This window comes from Erigeron canadensis, chromosome 5 (assembly GCF_010389155.1).
Source record: "Erigeron canadensis isolate Cc75 chromosome 5, C_canadensis_v1, whole genome shotgun sequence".
Lineage (NCBI taxonomy): Eukaryota > Viridiplantae > Streptophyta > Magnoliopsida > Asterales > Asteraceae > Erigeron > Erigeron canadensis.
This window is the reverse complement of record NC_057765.1, coordinates 3,868,682-3,893,892: the sequence shown is the minus strand read 5'-3', so window position 1 is coordinate 3,893,892 and position 25,211 is coordinate 3,868,682. Positions and strand designations below refer to the sequence as shown.

Sequence of the window (25,211 nt, the reverse complement as noted above, 5' to 3'; positions counted from 1 at the left end):
CATGGACTTGTATTTGATTAAATTGTATGGATTACTAATCCTTTTAATGCATCTAGATTTGTCTCTACTTAATTTTCATGTCATGCTGTGCTTTTCTTGTGATATCTCATTATTTCGCCTTGTTGGGGTGTTACAGTTTATAGCTTCTGAAAATCAGAATCCAAAAGTAGATGATGATGATGACTAAAATATGGATTGATTTAATATATTGACTCTTTCGAATTGAAGTATATTGATTGTTACTTGTCTAGCCAAGTGTAAAAATTATGTTCTGTTTGTCCATATATCAATTTAAATTTACTTCAATTCATGGGTCTTTTAAATGTACTACAGTTAGTAATGTTATAATATGTTGCCATTAGAAAAGTTAATGGATTAGTATGTTGATACTGGGACATATCTCGGGACTCAACATTTAGCTGCAATCAATTTGGTTTATTTAGTTGTTGCTCTTATTATACATCGTAGGAGGTGTTATAGAAAACGTTTAATTGATCCGAAGATGATGTTACATAATCAAAAAGTGCGACAGGAGATTTTGCACAATCTCGCCACAAGTGGAAAATGTCGTAAGCTTATCCGAATGAGTGAGAATGCTTTCATGATATTGTGTCAAAAGTTGCAGAGGGAATGTGGTTTTTAAGCAACTCAACGTATGTGTGTAGAAGAACAAGTTGTTAAATTTTTACATATAGTAGGCCATGATTTGAGAACTAGTCATGTCTCTTGGTTATATCGTCGATCAGAATCAGCTACAAATAGACATTTTCATAGAGTTTTGAATACAATATTATCATTAGAAGATCAGTACATTCAACAACCTAATGGTGATATAGTTCCAAAAGAGATTCAAGAAAAAAAGAGATTTTATCCATTTTTCAAGGATTGTATTGGGGCAATTGATGGAGCACATATTCGTGTGAAAGTGGCCAATAATTAAAGATGCGGCTAGATATCGTGGTCGTAAGGGATATCCGACGATTAATGTGTTGTGCGTGTGTACATTTGATTTAAAGTTCACATATGTTTTAAGTGGTTGGGAAGGGACAACTTCTGACTCGAGAATAATAAAGGATGCACTCACTAGAGATAAGTTAGTTATTCCTAACGGTATTATCTTAAACCAAACTTTGTTAGATTTACAATTTTTAAGGAGATACAAGGTAAACCCAAAGAAGAAACAACAGGTCCAATGGTGAACACCTGCATGGTTAACAAACAAAGCACCAAGATGAAAGAGATGCTATTTACTTGTACTTCATATTGTAGAAAAATGTAATTAATTAAGTTTGGGTTCATTTATGTAGAAATTGATAGTTGAGGGGGCTTTATGTAAAATGTTAGAAAGATTGTTAGGAGACGGTTAATTGCTATTTTAAATACTTTGTATTTTTGGCTCCTTTTGAATTAAGAAAATAATAATCATTTTCCCTCTTAAACTCTTCTCCACCAAATCTCTTTATGGTATCAGAGCTTTTGCCGGCGGCGATCGCCGGAATCCGCCATTAACACCGACAACTTTCTACATCAAATCTATTCAACTTTCTTTCCTCTATCGTCCGGTATACAAATCATACTACCCTAAGCAGATTTCAGCAAAATCCCCAAATTTCTATCACAAAACCCTAATTCTTGAAAATTACAAATTCAATCAAATTCAAACAAAAATTGAAATGGCAATTGAAGATAATACACAACAAACAGCAACAACAGGTCAAGAATTCATTACTGATGTGGAATCAGTACATCATCCTCTTTATCTTCATCAAACTGATCATCCAGGCCTCATTCTTATCTCGAAGAAACTAACTGGATCGGATAACTTCAGTTCATGGAAAAGATCGATGTTAATTGCCTTAAGTGCAAAGAATAAGATAAAGATCATCAATGGAGAATACAAGGAACCTGCCTCTAATTCTCCACTCAAACCTCTATGGGAAAGAACAAATGATATGGTAATTTCTTGGATCTTGAACTCAGTTTCTGAATCAATAGGAAATAGTTTGAGTTTTATTCACACTGCTGCTGATTTGTGGAAAGAATTAAGTGATCACTATGCACAACTAGATGCACATAGGACTTATCAAATCAGTGTGGATGTCTCACAACTCAAACAAGAAAATGCTAGTATAGAAGTGTATTACCACAAATTGAAAGGTTTTGGGGATGAAATAGATGCACTAGAAACACCATATGCTTGCACTTGTAATTGTGTTTGTGAAAATGGAAAGACTAATGGTGAAAGAGAACAGAGAAAAAAGTTAATGCAATTTCTCATGGGTTTAGATGATTCATATGCCAATATTAGAGGACAACTTCTATTACAACAACCCCTTCCCACTGTCCCAAAAGCATATGGAATGCTTAGGCAAGAAGAGAGGCAAAGAGAAAGAATTTTGCCAAAGCCTAAGCTTACACCTGCAACATTGTCAACATACACACCATCAATTTCAAGGGCAATTCAAGGCAATAACACCTTCAAACCAAAGATTTCTTACCCTTCTAAGCTGACAAACAGGAAAAATACCTTTAGAAAGGGTGTATTTTGTGGAAAATGTAACAGGGAAGGACATTTCAAGGAAGAATGCTACCAAGTTATTGGATATCCAATTGGGCACCCTCTACATAGCAAATTCAAACCCCCTGGGTCTTATAAAGGGAAGACTGTCAATTCTGTTATAATGCAAGAGCCATCATCAGTTCAAGACTCCCCATTACAAGCACCAAACTCATCTATGGAACCACAAGCACTTGATCCAACAATGCATAGCAGAATGGACCAACTCCAAAACCAACTCAATCAACTCATGTTGATGATGCAACATACCTCACAAGGTAACAGATCTGATGACTCTCACTCTAATGCCATGTATTCATTCGTTTCTGCTTGCATTTATCATCATGTGGTTTCATGTATACATGCCTTCATAGATGCTTGGATCCTTAATAGTGGTGCCACTGACCACATTTGCACAAAACTCACTCAATTTACGAAAATAACACAATGTCCCACTCCAATAACTGTCACTCTCCCAAATGGTCAACAAGTTTCTGTCACTCAAACTGGCACTATCAACTTAACACCAACATTAACTCTCCATGATGTACTTTATATTCCAGATTTTGCCTATAATCTCATTTCTATCAGAAAACTCACCAAGTCCACTAAATCAGCAATTACATTTACTTATGATAGTTGCTATTTGCAGGGCCATGACGGAGTGACTCATCTTGGCTCAGTCTCACATGGACTCTATATCTTCACTTCCACCATCGCATCCTCACAAATCTCCACAGCTCTCTCAGTCACAAGCAACATCAATCTCTGGCATGCTAGGCTGGGACATCCTTCTTCTCAAGTTTTACAAAAGATTTCTTGTATTTCTTACAATAAAAATGCACATGACTCTGTGAAATGTAGCATCTGTCCTTTGTCAAAACAACATTTACTTTCTTTTCCTTTAAGTACTTCTCATGCTTCTAATCTCTTTGAACTTGTTCATGCTGATGTTGGGGGTCCATATAAGCATCCAACCATAAATAAATGTAAATATTTTCTCACCTTGGTTGATGATTATTCCAGAGCTACATGGGTATACCTAATTCCATCCAAATGTCATGTTTTCTCCACAATAAAGCTTTTTCATGCTTATGTCAAAAATCAATTTAAAGCCTTTATCAAAATTCTGAGAAGTGATAATGGTACTGAGTTCTCAAATCCTGATCTCCAAATTTTTCTTCAACAACATGGAATTATCCATCAAACTTCATGTCCCTACACCCCCCCAACAAAATGCAAGAGTAGAAAGAAAACACAAACATCTACTTCAAGTTGCCAGGGCAATTCAAACCCAAGCTAATTTTCCTATACATTTATGGGGATATTCTATTTTGGCTGCAACTTACCTTATTAACAGACTGCCTAGTAGTGTTCTTAACTACAAAACACCATATGAAATCATTTACAATGAACCACCCACCCTTGATCACCTCAAAATCATTGGTTCTAAATGCTTTGCATCCATTCATGAAACTGACAAATTTGCTCCAAGAGCTATCCCTTGTGTCTTGCTTGGTTATCCTCAAAACCAAAAAGGTTATATTCTTTATAATCTGAATACACAATCCACATTTGTAAGCAGACATGTCATTTTCTATGAAAATGAATTTCCATTTCAAACAAAATCCAATACCACCACAACTCATACCACTCCCTATCCTATTTTCTACCCATCTCCCCTGACCAGTACCCCATTTACTCCAAATCCTCAAACCAATCACTCCTCAATAATCCCTTCACCATCTCTACAAACTACTTCCACTGAAAACAACAACACTGAAACAACTTCATCTACCACCATACCCTCCACTACTTTATCCCAACCCTCACAACCTCAACCTACTCAACCACCAAGACAATCAAACAGAACCAGACAAATCTCCACCAAATTAAAAGATTTTTCTTACAAACTCCCCCCTCCCCCCTCCAATGTCAATTTTGTGACTTCCAAGTACTCAATTGATAATTACATCAATTATTCAAACCTCTCTCCTACCTCTCTTCACCTCATTAACTCAATTGACACCCACACATAACCTTAAACCTACAATCAAGCCTCCAAGGATCCTAAGTGGGTAGAAGCCATGACCACTGAAATAACTGCTTTAGAAAAGAATAATACATGGTCTCTAGTCACTCTACCTGCTGGTAAAATACTCCTTGGTTGTAAATGGGTATACAGAATAAAACACCATGTTGATGGAACCATTGAAAGGTTTAAAGCCAGACTAGTTGCACAGGGCTTCACCCAACAACTAGGAATAGATTACACTGAAACTTTTGCCCCTGTGGCAATAATGGTCACAGTCAGAACCCTCTTAGCTGTAGCAGTGGCCAAAGATTGGTTGATAGAACAATTAGATGTCAACAATGCCTTTTTACATGGTGACTTGCATGAGGAAGTTTACATGAGCATACCAAAAGGTTACAATCAGACCTTACCTTCTTACACTATCTGCAAATTGAATAAATCCCTTTATGGTCTCAAGCAAGCTAACAGACAATGGTTCATCAAACTCACCACTTTCTTGTCTTCCATCGGCTTCACACAAAGCTATGCAGACACATCTCTCTACACACTCAAATACAATGGTGATTTTCTGGCATTACTAGTATATGTGGATGATATCTTGATTTGTGGAACAAACCAAACTCTACTTGACTCTGTCAAATCCCAATTACACAATAAATTCAGTATTAAAACCCTTGGCCCTCTCCACTACTATCTAGGGATTGAATTTCTCAGAAACAAAATAGGGATAGCCATGAGCCAAAGGAAATATGCCCTTGAACTCATTGATCAAGCTACAGTAACAAACCTCAAACTTGCTATCACTCCAATTGACCCAACACACAAGTTAACACCCACATCAGGAGACCCTTTACCCGACAGCACATTATACAGAACATTAGTGGGAAAACTAATCTATCTCACTATCACAAGACCAGATTTGGCTTTTACAGCCCAACATCTAAGCCAATTTTCCCACTCTCCAACCACAGATCATATGAAAGCTCTCATGAGGGTATTTAGATATGTCAAGCTCAACCCAGGCCAAGGACTATTTTTCCCTTCATATAATACCCTCACTCTCACAAATTTTGTGATAGTGATTGGGCAGCTTGCCAAATGTCCAAAAGATCAGTTTCAGGTTATGCAATTTTCCTAGGAACCAGTCTTATTTCATGGCAATCAAAGAAAGAGAGTGTGGTTTCAAGATCATCCACAGAAGCTGAATACAAGGCATTAGCTGACAACACTTGTGAAATCACATGGTTGAATTGTCTCTTAAAAGATCTCACTGTCTTAATTCCTACCCCAATCATCATGCTGTGTGATAATGCATCAACTATTGCTTTAGCCTCAAATCCAGTTCAAAGGATAAAGCACATTGAATTAGATTGTCATTTTGTCAGAGAGAAGATCAGATCAGGCCTTATTAAGCCCCAATATATCTCTACTAAAGCACAGGTAGCTGACATTTTAACCAAGGGTCTATCCAAAGCTCTTCATTATAATTGTCTTACCAAGTTGAGTAGTTGTAATCCTTACAACCTCTCAACTTGCAAGGGGTATAAGGAGATACATGGTAAACCCAAAGAAGAAACAACAGGTCCAATGGTGAACACCTGCATGGTTAACAGACAAAGCACCAAGATGAAAGAGATGCTATTTACTTGTACTTCATATTGTGGAAAAATGTAATTAATTAAGTTTGGGATCATTTATGTAGAAATTGATAGTCGAGGGGGCTTTATGTAAAATGTTAGAAAGGTTGTTAGGAGACGGTTAATTGCTATTTTAAATACTTTGTATTTTTGGTTCCTTTTAAATTAAGGAAATAATAATCATTTTCCCTCTTAAACTCTTCTCCACCAAATCTCTTTAATTTTTATCATGATATTGATGTTACTACGTTTATAGGTAAGTTTTATTTGGTTGATGGTGGTTTACCTCATAGAAACACCCTTGTAGCACCTTATAGAGGTGTTAGATATTATTTGAAGGAGTACTCTTCTCGTGGTCCTCGAAATAAACGTGAGTTGTTTAACCTTCGTCATGCATCATTATGGAACTCCATTCAACGTGCATTTGGTGTCTTGAAGAAAAGATTTGCTATACTCAGAAGTAGAGAGCCTTTTTACTCGCCTGAGATACAATCCGACATATACTTTTTACAAGAAGTTGATCGCAACCAAGAACTTGAAGATAAAGTGGCACGCAAGATTTTAAGGGCGACACAAGACCAGGAACCTTATGCTCCAAGAGAAGTAGATGACAGTGGTGACCAACTAAGAAATTCAATTGCAAATGAAATGTGGAATGAATATTTGTTGGACCCAAACAACGAAATTAATATGTTTATTTAGTTTTTTAATATTTCTAGATGTATCAGTACTTTTGAACCTTGTTAATTTTATTTTTGGATGATGAACCTCCTTCGTCTATTGTCATTCAGCTCTTAGCTTTAATTTGTCACGTTTGATCAGACCTCGTTTTTTCTATCCATCACCTCTCGTATGGTGAAATTGATTGACCAGGAGCGTCTCTAGTTCCACAAGCTCACCATTATTATACATATTGCAACTATTGTTTTTTTTATTTATTACTTATATCATTGAATGTTTGTTATATAGTTAGACTAATATATTATGTTGTATGTTAGTGGTTTATATAGAATTTAACAATGGCGAAAAATGTTAATGATAGTGTGAAGGAAGAGAGGATTCAATGGAATGGCAGGATGGATGCGGTATTCATTGAAGCTATGAGGAAGGAACGTGATGACGGGAATAGAGTTGGTGGAACATTAACTTCTCTGACGTATAGTAATATGGTGAATTATTTAAGAGAACATCTTCAAAGGAAGTTTACGAAAGAGCATTTAACGAACCGACAAAAAGCTCTTAAACTCCATTTTTCCCAATGCTATGATCTGTTTCGTGGCTTCATGTTCAGTGGTTTCGCTTGGAATTCTGAGACAAGCTTAATTGAGGCCGAGGAAGAAGTATGGGAAACACTAATCAAAGTAAGATTGAAGTTTGTTTTTATAAAGATTAATACTAATTATATCTCTCTTTCTTTTATATAAGTACTTATCTTTCAATTATTAAATTTAACAGGAAAAGCCTGAAGCTGCAAAGTGGAAAAACAAACAAATATACCATTACGAAGATTTGTCATATTTGTTTGCAGAAGATAGAGCAAAGGTGCATCTGCTATAACTACAAAAGAGAGGAAAAATAAGTTGAACAATGGTAAAATAGTGGAAACAATTGAAGAGATTGATCAATTGTTGGAATGTGATGTGATTGTTTTGGAGACTCCTCTTGTAATAGATGATATCCATGCTGCAACAACTACAAAACCTTCTAGAGAGAAGCTTCAGACTATAAAGGCAAAAAATAAAAGAAAAGAAAACTGGAAAAGGAAGAGGAATTCGAGTGTAAGGTCATGAGTTCCATTAAGGATGTAGCTGAAGCTATTCGGGAAAATACAAAGGTATTTTCTTATATACATTATCTTTGAATTTTATTGTTCAATCTAGAAACGTCATGTTTGTGAGTGGTTGCTGTCTTATTATAATTTAGTATCTTAATATGTGGACTTTTTAATATGTCTACTTATTAAGGTAATGAAGAGCTCCCACCCGCATGTTTACTTTGAGGAGGAGATCTACATAGGTCTAGAGAGTATGGATTTGGCTCCTAATGAGATTAGAAAAGCTTATCTTTATTTGGTGGAACATCCAGGAAAAGCCCGAGCACTGTGTTTGGATGTCCTTACATGATGCGGAGGGGAATGCTGGAAGAAATGATGACTACAAGTGACTGAAACAATTTTATTTTTATGGTTCTACTATGAATATAAGTATTTTATGGAGTCTACTAGCTTAAGTATTGTAGTGGTTAAGAAAGAGTCTTTTGATGTTAGTGTTATTAAGTTTTCGAGTGTTCTTTTGGGGATGTTTCTTACTTTTTATGTTTGCTTTCTTCGGAAGTAGGTTGGATTGCTCTAGTCTCTTGGTTAAATCGTGCCTCTCATGGGTCTATATACTTTGGTATTTTTGTGAAAGCTTGAGTTGCAGCAAGCTTATGTATTGTAGTATATTTAACTATTTGGAATGTAAAAAAATTGCACTTGTTTGGGTTTTTGTTAGTTATAGCATCCATTGAACAAATTTAGATTTATGCTTATTGTGTATTGTCGGCCACAATGAATGCTGGTAGTCTATGTCGCTAACTCGAAGCAATGAGCAGCTTGGGCAACGTCTAACAAGTTTGGGTTTGCTAGTAATATTGTTATCTTGTTTTATTTCATATTTAACATTTTTTCTATCTTCTAATGAGAGGAATTTTGGTCCAAGAAAATTCATAGGTTGGGATAAACCATACCACCATGGCTGTGGCACAAATGATGATGGTAAATGGGAATTTGACATGGTAATGTTGTTATCTTGTTTTGTTTGAGCATGTATGAATTTATTGTGTAATTATATAAAAAGGATTGTGAACTCAAGAATATAGTTATATATTTCTATTTTACTTTCTTTTTTTTAATTTTATTTTCAACTTAAGAATGCCTTTTTTTTAATACCATATTTTATCCTTTCTTTCCATGTCTCATATTCCCCTTTCTTTTCTTTAAAAAATAACTAGAGAATGGAGTGTTAATAGTTAAAAAACAAACATACCCTATAAATGGTTTAATAGGTAGTAGTCTTGACTTTTCTTAGGTGAATATCCAAACATGTAAATAAAATGTAATCGCCATTCTATTTTATCAATGATAGAAAATAATTTGTCTTTAAAAGCACCTAAGTTATATGAATTCTGTAAGCATATTGGTTATTCTCTTTATTTTATCGATGATTGCATACATAAAAAAAAAAATTTATCATCATTTGAAAATTTGTGGAAACTATAGATAATTAAACATTATCATTTCTTTATACATTTAATAATACAGTATATAAGCATCCTGTTAATAACACTAGAACAGAACCGCGCGTGATACAGCGTTGTAATTTTGGCAGTGACAGATAGTGGTGACGGCGATGGTGGGATGTAATGACTCATAACCCGTAGTAGACGGTTTTAAGAGTTACAACTAATATTGCAAACTTTGGAACAATTTACGTATGAGATATTTGGATGTATAAATAGTATAACAAAGTCATCATACCATCATATATATATATATATATATATATAAGAAAAATAAACACGATGATTAAAACCAAGCAACGCGAGCATAAAAAACCTCCTAGTTATCGATAACAAAGTTTATTGAACTTTGCTTAATTAGTTTTGTGTGAAAGAAGGCTAAGATGGTTGGACATGGACTGGGGCACTGGGTGGACTGGAAGGTGTTCATCATTTGGGCCCAGAAACTACTTTTAATTTTTAATAGACATTACTGGTATTAGACAAGACAGTGTGTTAGTTGGAAAGACTAAAGAATTACGTACGTACGTACCTGTATGGCTTTATATATGTCTCCTTTTATTAAGCCCGTCTTATCTTTTCTCCCTTTTTTAAGACTAGTTCGAGTTATGAGCCTAGACGACTTGAAAGAAATCACTGAGTCAGTGCTTAAAACTAAGAATCACTCACCCTGTCTTGTGGCTCAAAACTAAGCGCTTTTCTATATTTTGATAAAAAGGTAAGACATGTATACTTACTAACTAATACAGTATGTAGTATACTAGTATGTCATAGTTGACACTTGATCTCGAACCCATGTTTTCATTGTACATGCAGGGATTTAGGTGAAGTATTAATTGCAAAACACTAGCATGATTATGGATCATACAGAATCACATGCAAAAAACCTAGCTAGTACAAGCACTTAAATAATCTCAACTGCCCAATTAATTAAGGAACTTAATACCAAAGATGGCAAACATATATGCATTTGTAATTTTCTACGACACAAACATTTATATGTATATAAACGAGGTGGGACAGATCAATTTTTGAAAGTTAAAAGTTAAAACTATACAGACTGTATTGTCCAATAATTACTGTCATGTACTATGTCAGTATTAAATAGTTATGACTTTTAGTCTCATTTTTAGAAATATTTCATGATATAAAGTACCTTTTATCCATATGTTCATATCAAAATAAGTCTATACAATAGTTATGGATGGATATTTTATGAGTGGACTATCCTTGATATCATTTAGAGCACGTACTTATAAATTCACGATGATTTCGTGTGAACAACATATGATAGTACAACTTTATTAGCCATAGTATAGAACTGTCGAAGCCTCCATTCGTTTAAATAAATAAAATTTCAAAAAAGAAAAAAAAATTGCTTAGAAAAGGGGATGGTATATACACCCGTTTTTAAGTTAATCCGCGGCGTGAAAAAGATATATCCATTGAGTTTACTGTTTACTTGTCTTCAAATATAAATACGAACGTTAAATATAAATGCCAAGAGAAAGAGTGTTTGCTAAACTATATATGCAGAATGTAACCAAATTTTAGGGGGAAAAAAAATAAAACTTGGTATAAGTAGAAAAACAGAAAACGAAATGGGAGTAGAAACACTAAAATAAGATGTATTTAGTGATATGGCAATAAAGAATCTTGATTTTTTGCCATATGTATACAAATGCATGTATAGATATTCATTTTGCAATAAAGCATCACTTAAAATGGGCGTGGTTTGGAGGAGGAACGTACGGATGCAGAGACAATTACAAAATTGCCACTGATCATTAGTACAGTAATAAACAGAGTTAATTAGAGAACCTCCATAACAACAATTGTTACTTCATCATGAACACATATATATGCCATATGGAATATATATATAGATATATAGTGTAGAATATATATTTCATGCCATATTGAATCATCCTGAAGAAATGCAATCTACCAAACACAAAGTTGGGGAAGTTTACGAGCAACCACTGAGTCCGTTATCCAGGGTCTTTCATGAGCCTAGTATTAATCTCCACATCGTAGCTATCTTCGGTATGAAAACTCTAGTCAATCTAGAGGTTTTCAAAGCCGATTTGGTCCATGTAATGGATAAAAATCATCGTTTCTCTAGTTTACAGGTAACCATATATATATATTGTATGTAACTTGATACCTAGGTGTAAAAGCACAAAGAATTTTACTTCGTGAGATTTCTTCGCACGAAGAACCACTTATTGCGCTTGCTAGCCTGTTAAGTCTTTCTCATCATAGCCTGGTGTTAAAACAAGCTCATTTTTGGGTAATTAACCATAACATGATTATTGTATTTTGATCACACAATATGTTGATAATTAAGATCCTTAAAAAACTTACCCAAACAATCCCTTACTAGTTGCCACTTTCTTTGTCCCATGTCATAATTTGACTTTTCTTAAGTCTTTTCTAGTTAACTTTGACCTTAATTATTTTGTTTGTGTTATATAACACTTGGATATATAATATATGTATGGATTGAGTTATAAATTTCTTTATAAATGATATAACTTTTATCAACGAGTATTATATAATAAGAAAAAAGTACTTATGGTCAATATTTGAAGGAAAAAGACTTACAAAGTCAAACATGGATCATTAGATGAGCAAATCAGCGTGTCATATGCTTATTGTCATCAAGACTCTCAAATCTTTTATTTTGCTGTTACAGGTGTGCAAAAAAAATGGGAGCATGATATGGGTTCCAATGAAAGTAAACATGGATAACCATGTTGTTGTGCCAGAACTTGATCCAAACATGGAGTCTGCAGACAAATTCGTCGAAGATTACATTTCAAACCTTAGTAGATCTAACCTTGACAATTCAAAACCCTTATGGGATCTACATATCCTCAACACAAAGACATCCCATGCACATAGCACATGCATCTTCCGTTTTCATCACTCTCTCGGAGACGGGATGTCTTTGATGAATCTTTTGCTTGTCGGTAGTCGCAAGGCCTCAGATCCCAAGGCCTTGCCTACACTTCCTGGGGATAAGAGGTCTAGTCGCCTTACAAGAGTTACTAATTTGAGATCCATTTTTATGGTCATTTGGAACTCTATTGTCGGTCTTGTGATGCTCTTATTGACTGCATTGTTTTTAGAAGATACAAAAACCCCGTTAAAAAGTTCATCACCTGTCGGGTATAGGCCTCGACGAATCGTCCATATAAGTGTTAGCCTTGTTGATATAAAAACGGTTAAAAAAGCTATGAACGTGGTAAATTTTTCTTTTGAGATATAAAAGTATGTGTATTCCAACTATCTTTGCATCATTATAAACACTATAATGATTTCTATTACTGGTTTTTGTAGACGGTGAACGACGTTATAGCTGGAGTTATACAAGCTGCCTTGCATCGTTACATAAATCGGAGATATGGTTAGCCTTTTCATCTCATCTGAAGGGAAAAATACATGTAAAAGTAGCATTTTAGTTGCACTACAAAATGTGATCACACAAAGTAATCAAAGGAATGCTAAATTATTTAGGCAGCAATATATGAACATGCCCCACATCCATGTATAATTAAGTATACATACCTAACGTGATGCTTAAACGTTTCAAAAAACTTTTCAGGAGGGGGAGAGAACAACAACAAGGTTCCTAAGGATGTTCGTCTTCGTGCAAATCTTGTCTTTAACCTAAGAGCCTCTACAAAAGTGAATGTACGTTAGTGTTCCTATTCTTCCATGCATGTCCATGGGTCAATATTGACTTTCCATTGTTTTCTCATGTTTAATTTTATGTGTGTTTGATTGATTAGGTTTCTGGTGATACTCCCAGTCATGGCAAATGGGGAAACAAGGTAGTTTTTATGCTACTTCCGCTTGACGTTAGACACAAGGAAGACCCTCTAGACTACGTACGAGAAGCCAATACCATCATGGAGCGCAAGAAAGCTTCTTTTGAGCCATTCTTCACTTGGTTCTTTACTAATTTAGTTATGAAGTTATTTGGTGTCAAGGTATCTAATCAACAAACTAAAAAATAATTACTTTTACTATAATGTGTTAAATTATTGGGTATTTTGAAAATGTATATACTAAAGATTGATATGTGTAATCTAATAGAAAATTGTCAACTCGAAAATAATCAAATTAAGCTGATGAACAGATTGCAGTGAAAATGATTAAAACATTTGTGTCAAGGACAACACTTTGGTTCTCCAATGTGCCCGGGCCACAAGAGGAAATCTCGCTTTGTAGACATGAGGTTGCCTACCTTGCTCCAAGTGTGTATGGCCAATCCACGGTGAGGACAGTTATATTGTTGCTCATAGTTCTAAACCTACTAATGTTTCATATTAGGAGTTAATTAGGGAATCTTGCAATTAATTTAAATTTTTAACACACGCAGGCATTGGTGATTCATGTTGTGAGTTACGTTGATAAAGTAATATTTGTGCTATCGGTTGATGAAGAAATAATACCCGACTCTCAAAACTTGTGCGAGGATCTACAACAAGCGCTTCATCACATCAAGACTCATGTTTCTGCTGCAGAATGTGTTTAGAACAATTACTCAATTGTGTCCATCATTCCAAAAATCATTTCCATTTTACAATTTTATTTTGAATGCCAACTGTACTTTTTTAATCTGAAAGACACATGCTTCCTGGTTCGTGCACACTTAATAACTAATAAGAACTTAACATGCCTTCTTTTAGTAATTACGGCCGAAGATTATTTGCGCCTGGGCCAAGTCCCGATTATGTTGCTACCATTTTGAAAGGATTAAGATCTAAAGATCACTGAAGTAATGTGTAAAGCAGATGACTCAAAACAATGATATAGGATCTCGGAACAAGGAAACTCCACTTGAATTGTTTCACGGGTCCAAATAGCGAATCAAAATAGATCTTCAATGAGACAAAAAGAGTGGGTTGAAGACTACTAGAAACAAAGAATTTATATCTCAAAGATTTTTTTTTTTGGATATTTCATATATTTGAGATATTCTATTGTTGAACTTGAGTTACAAGTACAGGTTTTGTGCAGCACTAACCATTTGGCACCAATATAAACCAGGGATAAAGGCATAAGAATGTACCTAACTATGGCAAAAAAACTACATAATGTACCATACTACTCGACTTGCTATTCACTGTAACCAACTACGTTTTTTGGGTTATTCAACGCAAGCAACCTGCTACAATAGGTTTCCATCCGGTTACATGAATGTATCTATATCTACATCATCATCATCCTTACTAAAATCGTCAGAAAAATTAAAATTGCGATAACTTTGTTGTTTCTTCGAATTAAGACTTGAAACTACCACCAATGGACTCAAAATTTGATCCCGCACAAACCCTGACCAAAATTTTTCGAATTCAACACTCGCCGGAAAAATTAAAATCGTGATAACTTTGTTGTTTCTTTGAATTAAGACTTGAAACTACCACCAATCAACTCAAAATTTGATCCCGCACAAACCCTGACTAAAAGTTTTCGAATCCAACACTCGCCGGAAAAAATGGTGATTCGCCGAAAAGTTGTTGGGTCACCGTTTTAGGAGCTGATGATATCAATTTTGGATTCTGCATCTCTACTCCGATTTCATACTATATGTAATATAGTGAAAACGGGTCTGTTGCCTGTCCGCTGCAGGGCTATCTATTTGGTTTGGCAGTTGGACTTCCAGAGACAACAACAGGAAAGAAAGAACATAGAACATCACTAGGGGAGCTGTTTAAGAAAACCAAACTGGCAGACGAAAACACTGGAAATAAGTGTAATAAGTTAGAAAAGCCAAAGGAGAAGGAAACCGAAAAGTCTGCTGTCCACTTGATGAAAAAGATACTGAAAGGAAGAAAAGCATCCGGAGGAAGAATCAATAGTAGTTCATCCAAAATTAATATAAAAAGAAAATACCAAAAGAAAATACCAAAGTATTTTAATAAAAAATAAAATAAAAATGGAAGTCTAACCGGTAACTTGTTTCCTAGTAGGTTGCTTGCGTTGAATAACTCAAAAAATGTAGTTGGTTACACTGAATAGCAAGTCGAGTAGTATGGTACATTACATAGCCTTTTTTGTCATAGTCGGGTACATTCTCATGCCTTTATCCCTATAAATTAATCAATAACTACTCCTGGCCAATGCCTGTTATATATCCATCATGACTGGTGGAAAATCACTGATCCTCCTCAGTCCTCACTGGATGTTTGATGGGCTCTTCTCCTGGGCTGACAACACCGGGCTGGACTTCAAAAAGACTGTTCGACTTGATGTTGCTATCCAAAGAGCCTTTTGGATTAGGATGCTCATAAAATAAAGTAATAAATTAAAGGGGCGAGAGTTAACCAGTTAGGTTTGAGCAACATAAGAAATCAAATATAAAGGAGGGTTTTAGAGTTTTTAATCCCTGTATGCATGTAGATTGTTGAATATCCTTTTTTTTTTTTGTTATTAGGTCATTTGAAGTTTTGTACGTAGCATGAGTGCATGACAGGGGTTTTGGGTCTCAATACCTGGACGGTGTATAGGAGAGGTTGAGATGTAGACAGCCTTACCTTTACCTAGGTAGATGGGTTGTTTCTAGGTTCTACTTCTGAATGATAGAACTCAGACTTTTGCATGGGGTGAGGATCGAACCCTTGACATCTGTCTCCAGAGATAAGGGTATTAACTACTTGATCCAACCATGCTACTTTATCTAGTATTAGAAAATCTCCAACCCTAAAATGTTGCCCCCTCCATTTGTGATGCTCTGGGCGGTCACCCACTTGGCACACCCCAAAAGTAGACTATTCAGGGCAGCTGCAGGAGGTAAATCAGTACTAATTATGGAGTTATTAACAATATTGCCAAGGTTCATGAATTGAAGGTGTAATAGAACACATGTTAGAAGACTTTTTTTTCCAACTTAAATAATGGGTCCTAGCTTAATTTATAGAATAGAAAGAAAATAATTTGAATAAGGATAACGGTCCATTATACACATATAACTCAACGAGGTAAAACTTGGGAAATGGTTGCAATATTAACAGAATAGACTTCTTCGGTTGTTCCAATTTTCTTTTCGTCATCTGTAGGTGTTGAGAAAGCAGGTCTCCTAGGCATAGGCACACTCGCGTATTCATTTCTTAACATGGCTGAAACTTCCAACATTGATGGTCTTTGTTCCCATTTTTCTTCAACGCATAGCAGCGCCACATTCATACATCTTCTTAGTTTATAGCTTGAATATGCATCATTCAATGAAGGGTCTATAAACTCCATTCCTCTGCCTTCCTTCCATAGAACATATGCCTGAAATTGTTCACGGTCAAGTCAAAGTCAAACATATTTGGTGATCAAATAGGATAGTAGTAGTGTTTAATAAGTGCTATAATGCATATTTTTGCTCCGGTATCATATTTGTGTGTGTATCTATACATGTGTGTGTGTGTAGCGCAACATATGATCTAATTAGTTAGTTACATATACGATTTGACCATAAACAATGTAGTAACTTACATATTCCAGGAGATTTAAGTTCTGATGCGGTCCATAAACATTGTAGTTCTTCTTCCCACTTATGATTTGGAGAAGGAGAACCCCGAAGCTATAAACATCATATTTTCTGGAGTATACACCTTCTTTTATGTACTCAGGAGGAACACATCCGCTGCACGTCACCAAGAAAATAGTTTAGAGGCGAATGAAATCATCAATCACATACTTAATAATTTGAAAATTAATGCATTTAGAATCAATACTTGATGAATTATGTTTGAAAATAACCCGCACCATTTCTAGTTGAAGTATTATCATTTCAAAGTTTGTGGAGGGACAATTTTTAAGCTTACTTACTAGGTTCCTACTATGCGGCCGGTATTTGCTAGAATTTCATTGTTCTGAAAGCTTTTTGCTATCCCAAAATCTGATATTTTAGGCTTCATGTCTGCGTCAAGTAAAATGTTGCTTGCTTTCAAGTCTCGGTGAACTATTGTTAGTCTTGAGTACTCTTGTAGATAGAGAAGTCCCTGTATTATTCCCTCAATTATATCAACCCATTTCTTCCAGCTCAACATCGACCTTCTACTTGGATCTATACAAATAACTTTAGACGGTCAATATATAACTAAAGTAGGAAAACTTAATGGGTATATAAAGTATGCTCACCATAGAGGTAGAAGTCTAAGCTTTTATTCGGCATGAATTCATAGATCAACGTCTTTTCTTCCCTTTCAGTGCAGAATCCCAAAAGTTTAACTAAGTTAACATGTTGTAGTTTAGTTGCAAATGTTACTTCGTTCTTGAACTCATCGAGCCCTTGTTTAGAACTCTGTGAAAGTCTTTTGACCGCTATTTCTTGTCCGTTTGATAACTTTCCCTAGGGAAAACCATATATGCAAGTATGAAACATATGGCTGTATAACTCAAACCTGAAGCTAATAGAACTATGGAAAAATATTTAAAGATCATGTAAATATGTGATACACCTAAATTTATTAACCTCTAGATATATGTATATTGTTTGGAGAAATTGCACAAAACCAACAATTACTTGGAATCTTTGAAAGGCGTGTGAACACTTTCAGATCAAATTGGTTCACCCGAATTAATTGATCAGATACAATTGAGAGAATTTAGAACGAAGTATGTGTATGATTGAGAAGAGAGAGAATAACCAAAAATGGAAGGGAGTTAATGAGCAGTTTTTGGGTCAGACAGATTCTCATGTATCATAATAGTCAAATTTGCCCTCTCCTAAATTCACATTTAGAATCCCGGAAATTAAGCAACATTAGGGGCGTTGCCAAAGGACCCTCGTTACTTAAAAGCTTCGCTCCAAGGATCATAATAAACTTAAATAAACGTGTACTCCCCATCTCGAGACTTGTACGATGTTTTATTACGATTGAACGTAGGTCAACTAAATTAATACAGTTTTACTAAAGTATCCCAGATTTTTGTTGCAGATTCTATGTCTAGTCTGTCTATTTAACTGATAGCTTATAAGGTTTGGTGCTTCTCATATAAAAAAATGTAAATATATATATATACCTTATAAACTGGTCCATATCCACCTTCACCGAGCTTGTTTTCTTCTGCAAAGTTATTTGTAGCTTCCCTTATGTCAACAAAGCTAACTATTTGCTGGTTTTGATAGGACGATTTCAGCCTATTCATCATCTGTTTCACTATTATAGCAAATTGACGTTTACAACTTAAAGTGGTCATTGCATTTAATGAGTTTATGGTCAAATAGATGAAATTTAAACTCAATACTGATGTCAAATCATATTAATTTTCAAGAAAATGATTGGTCTAATGATAAATCTAACAATGATAATGACAAAATTTGAAAATGATATAAAGCTTCTGATTTCTAGTGATATCTATCATGTTTGATCTTGGAACCCGAAAGTCAAAGCGCTTTCTTTTATTCAAGGATTGGTCAAAATTTCAAAGTAAATTATGAAACTGCAAATGGTCTACCTTTTGATGCGATTTGTTTTCTCAGGTAACAAACTATGCTGCCTAGTAGCATGATAACGGAACCAATTATGCACAAAGTAATCACCAAAGCTTGCTGGGAATGACTGTATTTATCTTCTTCTTGTGCTGCACAATTTGTGATGGTAAATGCATTACTCCCAAATTATGTTTATTATGGCTGATAAAATTAAACATTTTTGCCCATCTAGCTATAATGGTACTTTGGTGGGTGCATGTGTATGTATGGTAGTGATTGAAATGGGTCAAAAGTTGCCCAATTTGTATTGTTAATGCACAGTTGCATACAACCTACTTAACCCCTTTATTCATTGTTTTTTAGAATACTGTAACTTATTTACCTCCCATGTTAATTGTAATAATTGGGCAAAAATAGTTTTGGGTCGACCTGGCCCGTTTGAGATCTTATCCAACTAGCTTAATTTGTTGCAAAAATATTTTGTACTTACCAGCAGCCTTTGAGAGTTCCCAGTTGTAATCGTTCGAGACTTGCCATACACTAAAACCAAGAAGCCCCTTCTCTTTTGCATAAGCAACTTTATTTTTAATAGCTTCCACATCATCAAACCCAATCCAGGAATAATAATTTGCGATATAATTCATCTCATATGTTGAATTATACACAGTGGTAACCCCATTACTCCAGTACTTCTTGATAAACTCATAACTTATTGACCCGTCATTTATAATAGTCTCACCTTTGGCCGGGGCACCAATACCATTATTTTTAGGATCCATAAGCGTCCAAGCATAGCCATGGTATGCTAAGCCCATAACCAATTTTCTTGCGGGTAACCCTCTTTTGATCCATTGATTTAAACCATAATCCGTGTTGACATGGCTAGACGGATCATATAAAGCAGCATGAGCGGCTGTGGAATTTATAGTAAAAGGTGTATGATAGTCATATGATCTAAGATGCACCCAGTCAAAGTTCATGCTTATCGAGTCAACGGGATAACTCATGGAGTCGAGTTCAGGTGAGTAATGACCTGCCATGATCATGATCAGGCTTTCCTTTTCAACAGCAGCCCGCCACTCGTCAAATAAAGTTCCTAAGTTGGTCAAGTTTCCTTTTGCACTTAACACATTAGCGATGTAAAGATCAAATCCTTCAAACCCATATAACCGGGCCATATTTATTGAAGACTCAACAAAACTTTTCCTAGAAACAGGATTCTTGACCATCTCTAAAAAAATCGAGGAGTTATCATTTTTATTATTTCCAAATTCATTTTGTGTCCATATCGATAGAAGTGGTATAACGGATGGGTTAGTCTTTTTAACGGTTGATGCAAACGTTGCGACAAATGGCTCGTCAGATGGTCTCAAGAACAGCTCGTTGGTCGAAGGATTGATGAATGCGAAAGCACATATGAGGTGAGTGAAAAGGCCTGAGTTTATGTTGGGAACGGGGAACTCGCTACCAGCGTACCAGTAACCGGACTTGACCCATGTTTGTGCAGCTGTTGAAGTGTTTAACATGAAGAGCAATAAGACTAGGAGAGAAAAGATAGTCATGGATTTGAGCCACAATTAGAAGGGGATTTGGTAATGACTTTTTTTTTTCTTTCTTTTTTGGTGATTGGGTTGTTGTCTAATACTAACAAAATTAGCAATCATTGAACTTTCTTGTTACGTGATGAATGGGAAATTGGGAAGTGATTCACTTGCAATTACACCTTTTTAGTTATTTGACCTTTGTTTAGAAATGGACGTGTGTGGTGCAAGTTAAATAACTAATTAGAATGAGTTTGGAACTTCTATAGTAGACCGTACACACCGGGTGGTCTTGATGAACTAGGGCCCATACGAGCTGGAAACAATAGGTCTCTATGCGCAATGAGTTAAATTATATAATTATTTCTATAAAATGGGAGTATATCAATAAACATAACAAAAACTAATGCTCAAAGATTTTTAAGAAAAAGCATTGCAAAATAACATATCATAAAGATAGAGAAACTAATATACCCATCCACATCACTATATTATTAGAAGAGTACCCACGCAATATAGATGATGGTGGCAGCAGTGATGGATCTTGAAAATTTTAACGGTGGGGGCAAAAAAGGTTTTTTCTTTTTTCCAGCTTTATATCCGAGTATTATATATATTAGGGTCACGTTTACTAATTCGGGTCGGGTCAAACAAAAATAATACTAATAATCCAAGTTTTCAATTCAAATTACCAATACATAGTTTCTAACAAACAAAAGACTACATATACTTATGAAAATACCAAGACAAAAGGAGTGTACTTGGCACTAGAGTTACAAGTCAGCGTTACGATCTTTAAGTTCTTTGAAGAAATCTTTTATCCAACTCATGTATCTGTATATCTAATGTGGCTGTAAACAAATCTACTTGGTAGTAATGTTCAACTGTGACATGAAGATAACTTTACGAGGCCGAAATCGAGTAGATGTATATGGAGCTTTCATATTTGACATCTCTGCTTGATGTTTGTTACATAAAAAGGTCATTTCGTCAAGTAAAGAATCAAACCCATTATTTCTGTAATTATTTAGACTCACCTTAGTTGTTGAAACTAAAAAAAAAAAGGGCAAAGACAAGGCCTAAAACATAAAAATTATTAATGGGCTAAGTGAACCGTAGGGTATAAAATCTAAAAAGGTAAAGTCTATTGGACTATCAAATTCATTAAACATATCAAAAGTTTTTTAAAAAGTATATAATCCTTGGGGGCCGACTTAATATAAATAAATTTTTTCGAATGAAATACGGGTATATTAGCACTACTAATCGAAAAAACGGCGGTGGCCCGGGCCTCCACGGGCCCCTATAAAGAACCGCCATGGGTGACAGTAGTGGGATGTGAGAAATGAGTGGCGACTAATGGTGGTAATGGTTGATATATATATATATATATATATATATTTGTTTGAAAAAATGATGGTTGATAAGATAATGTAATATGTGAGAATGTATTGTAAAATATTACTCGTATTGAAATGGTTCCGTATGTATTTTAGATGTGTACACGTTCAGAGTACATAATTGTGCTATATAAATTCAAATTTCTTCTTAGTTTATCAGCTATTTTGGTGAATACATCGGAGATAGAATGAACACACGAGACATTGGTATTTGGGGCCATCATGCTTGGGAAGTCGGCTCGGGAGACATTTTGAGTGTGGTTTAAAGTAAAAATGGAGTGATTGTGTTGTGAATTGGAAAAATGATGTCCTATGATGTAAGGTTCGGAGACATCTAAACGATTGGCATTCTTACGATATTTTGCTAAAGTTTTCACATTTCATTTTTGTATTTACAAATTTTAAGCCTTTACGTTTCATATGAAGCTTTTGATTCTTTATTATTGTATACATTTTAATTCGTTATTATTGTAACATTTTGTAACATTGTCATTACTTAACAAAGTTTTTATAATCATATTATTTAAATTCATCCAACATCCGCTAAAACGATAAAACGACCTTCTAAATTACAAAAGTCGTACCAATTTTGGAATAAATCAATTCGATCACGTAACATGAGCACCGAGTCCAAATGTCATATTCTTCAAAATTTACTATGAACTTTCAAGTTTTGACCATTATTGATTTTTCACATTACTTTTTGAATTTCATGCACGAGTGTTAAACGGGCTGCTGGCAAACACCACCAGTTCTATGACATGGCATTAAGATTTAAGATTTAAGCATTAATCATACTCCAATGTTTTAAAATTATTTTTTATTTATAATTAACTATATTAAAATTTTATCACATCAACGATCATTTTTTTAACATAAACAATCAACTTAAAACTAGCTTTGACATTTTAGTATTCTTCTAAAAGAATTTTATTAAAAAAATAACCTAAAGTTTAATTTTTGATAATAAAAAAACCTAAAGTTTATAGATATTCAAAAAGAAGACTGAGATCCAATTTATAACTTTTATGATAATTTTTATCACGAGGGTTTAAAGACCCGTGCTATGCACGTCATGTTTTATATACATAGTTTGCATGTATTTTGTTGCTCGTTTCTTTAGTAGCTAATGAAAGTTATTTCATAAAAACATATTATTCATCGACTTATAAATAAATAAAAAAAGCATAAGAATAAATAGAAAATAAATAAAAAGTTTCATGCTAAATGACTTGTTTCATAGAGATTCAAAATTCCTTGAAATTAAGAGAATGAAGTATTTATATTATTCTAAATCTATTCGCATTCAAAATAATTCATTACACAAGATCTTTACTACTAAATGTGTGTTTTGTTTTATCCTACACGTGGTATTTTCGAAAAGTCCAACCGTATAACAAGATGGGTATAATCACAAAATATATAGAGATGCTCAGATCGTTTGTAGCCATGACGATTCTAAGGGTTGGTGACTTGAATTTTTTTCCAAAAAAGGAAAAAGTCATAAAAATTGGCAACTTAGGTGGTAGAGTCATAAAAATCATCTGGGTAACCCAATAGCTACTTGTCTCCTTAAAAAGGAACTTGATGAAAACATCACCCATGTTCAAATATCTGCAAAAGTCATGAACTTAGAGAGAGAAAATTTCTCTATTTCTGAGTATTTACTTTTTTTTAGGTGGTAGAGTGACTTAAGTCACCGATCCACTTTTTATACTTTATTAATATTTATAAAAATAAAAAACATGGATATTTTTTTCCTTTTCACATCTTGATCCTTAGAGCAGGGATAGTAAAAGGTAGTTATCTATATATACCGGCAGATATAATCCCTAAACACATATAATTTCATAGAAACCAACACTTTTTTCGAGTTAAATTTTTTAACAGAACCATACCATAAGAAAATTCAAAGTTTTTACAAAACTTAGAAAAGGTTAGTGCCTAAATCGTAGAAACACTATCAAAGACTTAAAGAAATAACTTAATTAGGATAAAACCTTAACTTTTTCCCAATGTGGGAATAACAAATGATGACACTTATTCTAGATGTAGGTCATACCAACAGCAAACTCATTTGCAAATTCAAATATAACTTGCTACCTCATATATCTAATAAAGCTCACACAATATTTTAACTTAGCATTTGATAGATTCGTTACATCTCTTAATGATACATTTAAACCCAGCTTGAAATGGCCAATAGCTTCTACGATACCAGTCACACCCCTTTCGGTCGCATGAATAATCTTTGGGTTATTTTTGACATTTCCAGCCTACCACTGCAGTAGTTCTTCCTATGCATTCTTCACCTATGTGATAAAAATCATTGATACTCGATCATCAACCCATTAACTTTTAAAACGACCGAATCTAGTTATGTTTATCTATAACATGTCAAACGGATAATATCTAACGTTAGCTGAAAAGGGATATAGTAGCCTCTAGGGTCACAAAAAGCCCAGATGCATTTTTAGCATAAAACACCTAAACTATCTCATTTGGATAATGATGATCACTTAAATGTATAGCTTTTTCTAATCATATTAGATTACTAATGATTTATTACATTGAAACTTTGGGCAAAAGGAATTCCAGGTCAACCTGACCTCAAACGTTTTAACCGTTACCCAAATCCTTGACCAAAACATAAAACGCAATGACGTGAGTTACCCACCATAACACCATGCACATCTGGAATGGTGAATAGCTCAGCATCATTCCTGGAATCTCCACTTGCAAGGTATATTTGGGTAAGTTTCTATAAGCCTTTAACTTTTTAGGAAGATAAGCAAGAGCTTGTCCTTTCCCAACAACTTGGGGCAAAATATCCAAATCCACCCCGTTGTTTACATCTAACTAAAAAACCAAAAAAAATTTCAAGTAAGTTCAGATAAAAACTAAAGAACCTTTTGTATATGCCATTACACGTACTTTTTAGTCCTCCTTTACGATAACAGAAATATACTAACAATGTGATAAACTACTTAACTTTTTCTTACATGATGCCTTACTACAAAGATTAACCATCAATAGTCCTAACCTGGGCTAACCGCAGATAAATATAGGATAACATACTGATCATGCCTTTAACAATTAGTCCACTTGTTGCAAGTATCCCCGCATTATTTAAAAGGGGTTGAATCGAAGGATGCTTATCTGCGTCCAAAAGCCACCTTACAAGGGATTCTTTAGACCTCATTATTAATAAAAGGATGATATACTCTTTTGGTGTATTTGTATCTTCATAACTTAAAATGTATTATGGGTTCAGAAAGATACATGAACGGTTTCTCATCTAGGTTTGCTTAATTCGCTCACTT

At 34.6% G+C, this 25,211-nt stretch overlaps 3 protein-coding genes across 4 annotated transcripts; 2 read left to right on the top strand and 1 right to left on the bottom strand.

Annotated features, from left to right (window-relative positions):
* Positions 1 to 7,248: 7,248 nt before the first annotated feature.
* LOC122601019 lies at positions 7,249 to 8,352 on the top strand. The gene is made up of 3 exons (XM_043773798.1): positions 7,249 to 7,590; positions 7,685 to 7,771; positions 8,194 to 8,352. Exons 1-3 carry the CDS (start codon positions 7,249 to 7,251, stop codon positions 8,350 to 8,352), a joined length of 588 nt encoding a protein of 195 aa, XP_043629733.1.
* A 3,093-nt stretch (positions 8,353 to 11,445) lies between these two features.
* LOC122601018 (wax ester synthase/diacylglycerol acyltransferase 7-like) lies at positions 11,446 to 14,139 on the top strand. The gene is made up of 7 exons (XM_043773797.1): positions 11,446 to 11,640; positions 12,207 to 12,758; positions 12,854 to 12,920; positions 13,119 to 13,207; positions 13,306 to 13,506; positions 13,656 to 13,793; positions 13,899 to 14,139. The coding sequence occupies exons 1-7, from the start codon at positions 11,446 to 11,448 to the stop codon at positions 14,052 to 14,054; spliced, it is 1,398 nt and encodes a 465-aa protein (XP_043629732.1). The 3' UTR covers positions 14,055 to 14,139.
* Positions 14,140 to 16,411: 2,272 nt separating this feature from the next.
* Positions 16,412 to 20,535, bottom strand: LOC122602047 (class V chitinase-like). 2 transcript variants are annotated; one of them, XM_043774779.1, is made up of 7 exons: positions 19,438 to 20,535; positions 18,971 to 19,096; positions 18,536 to 18,672; positions 17,651 to 17,861; positions 17,339 to 17,576; positions 17,003 to 17,153; positions 16,412 to 16,795 (listed from the first exon to the last, which is right to left on the bottom strand). In XM_043774779.1, the coding sequence occupies exons 1-7, from the start codon at positions 20,507 to 20,509 to the stop codon at positions 16,493 to 16,495; spliced, it is 2,238 nt and encodes a 745-aa protein (XP_043630714.1). In that variant the 5' UTR covers positions 20,510 to 20,535; the 3' UTR covers positions 16,412 to 16,492. The 2 variants fall into 2 exon arrangements, with proteins under 2 accessions (XP_043630714.1, XP_043630715.1); XM_043774780.1 differs by lacking the exon at positions 16,412 to 16,795 and having other exon boundaries at positions 17,110 to 17,153; positions 17,335 to 17,576.
* Between the last annotated feature and the right edge of the window lie 4,676 nt (positions 20,536 to 25,211).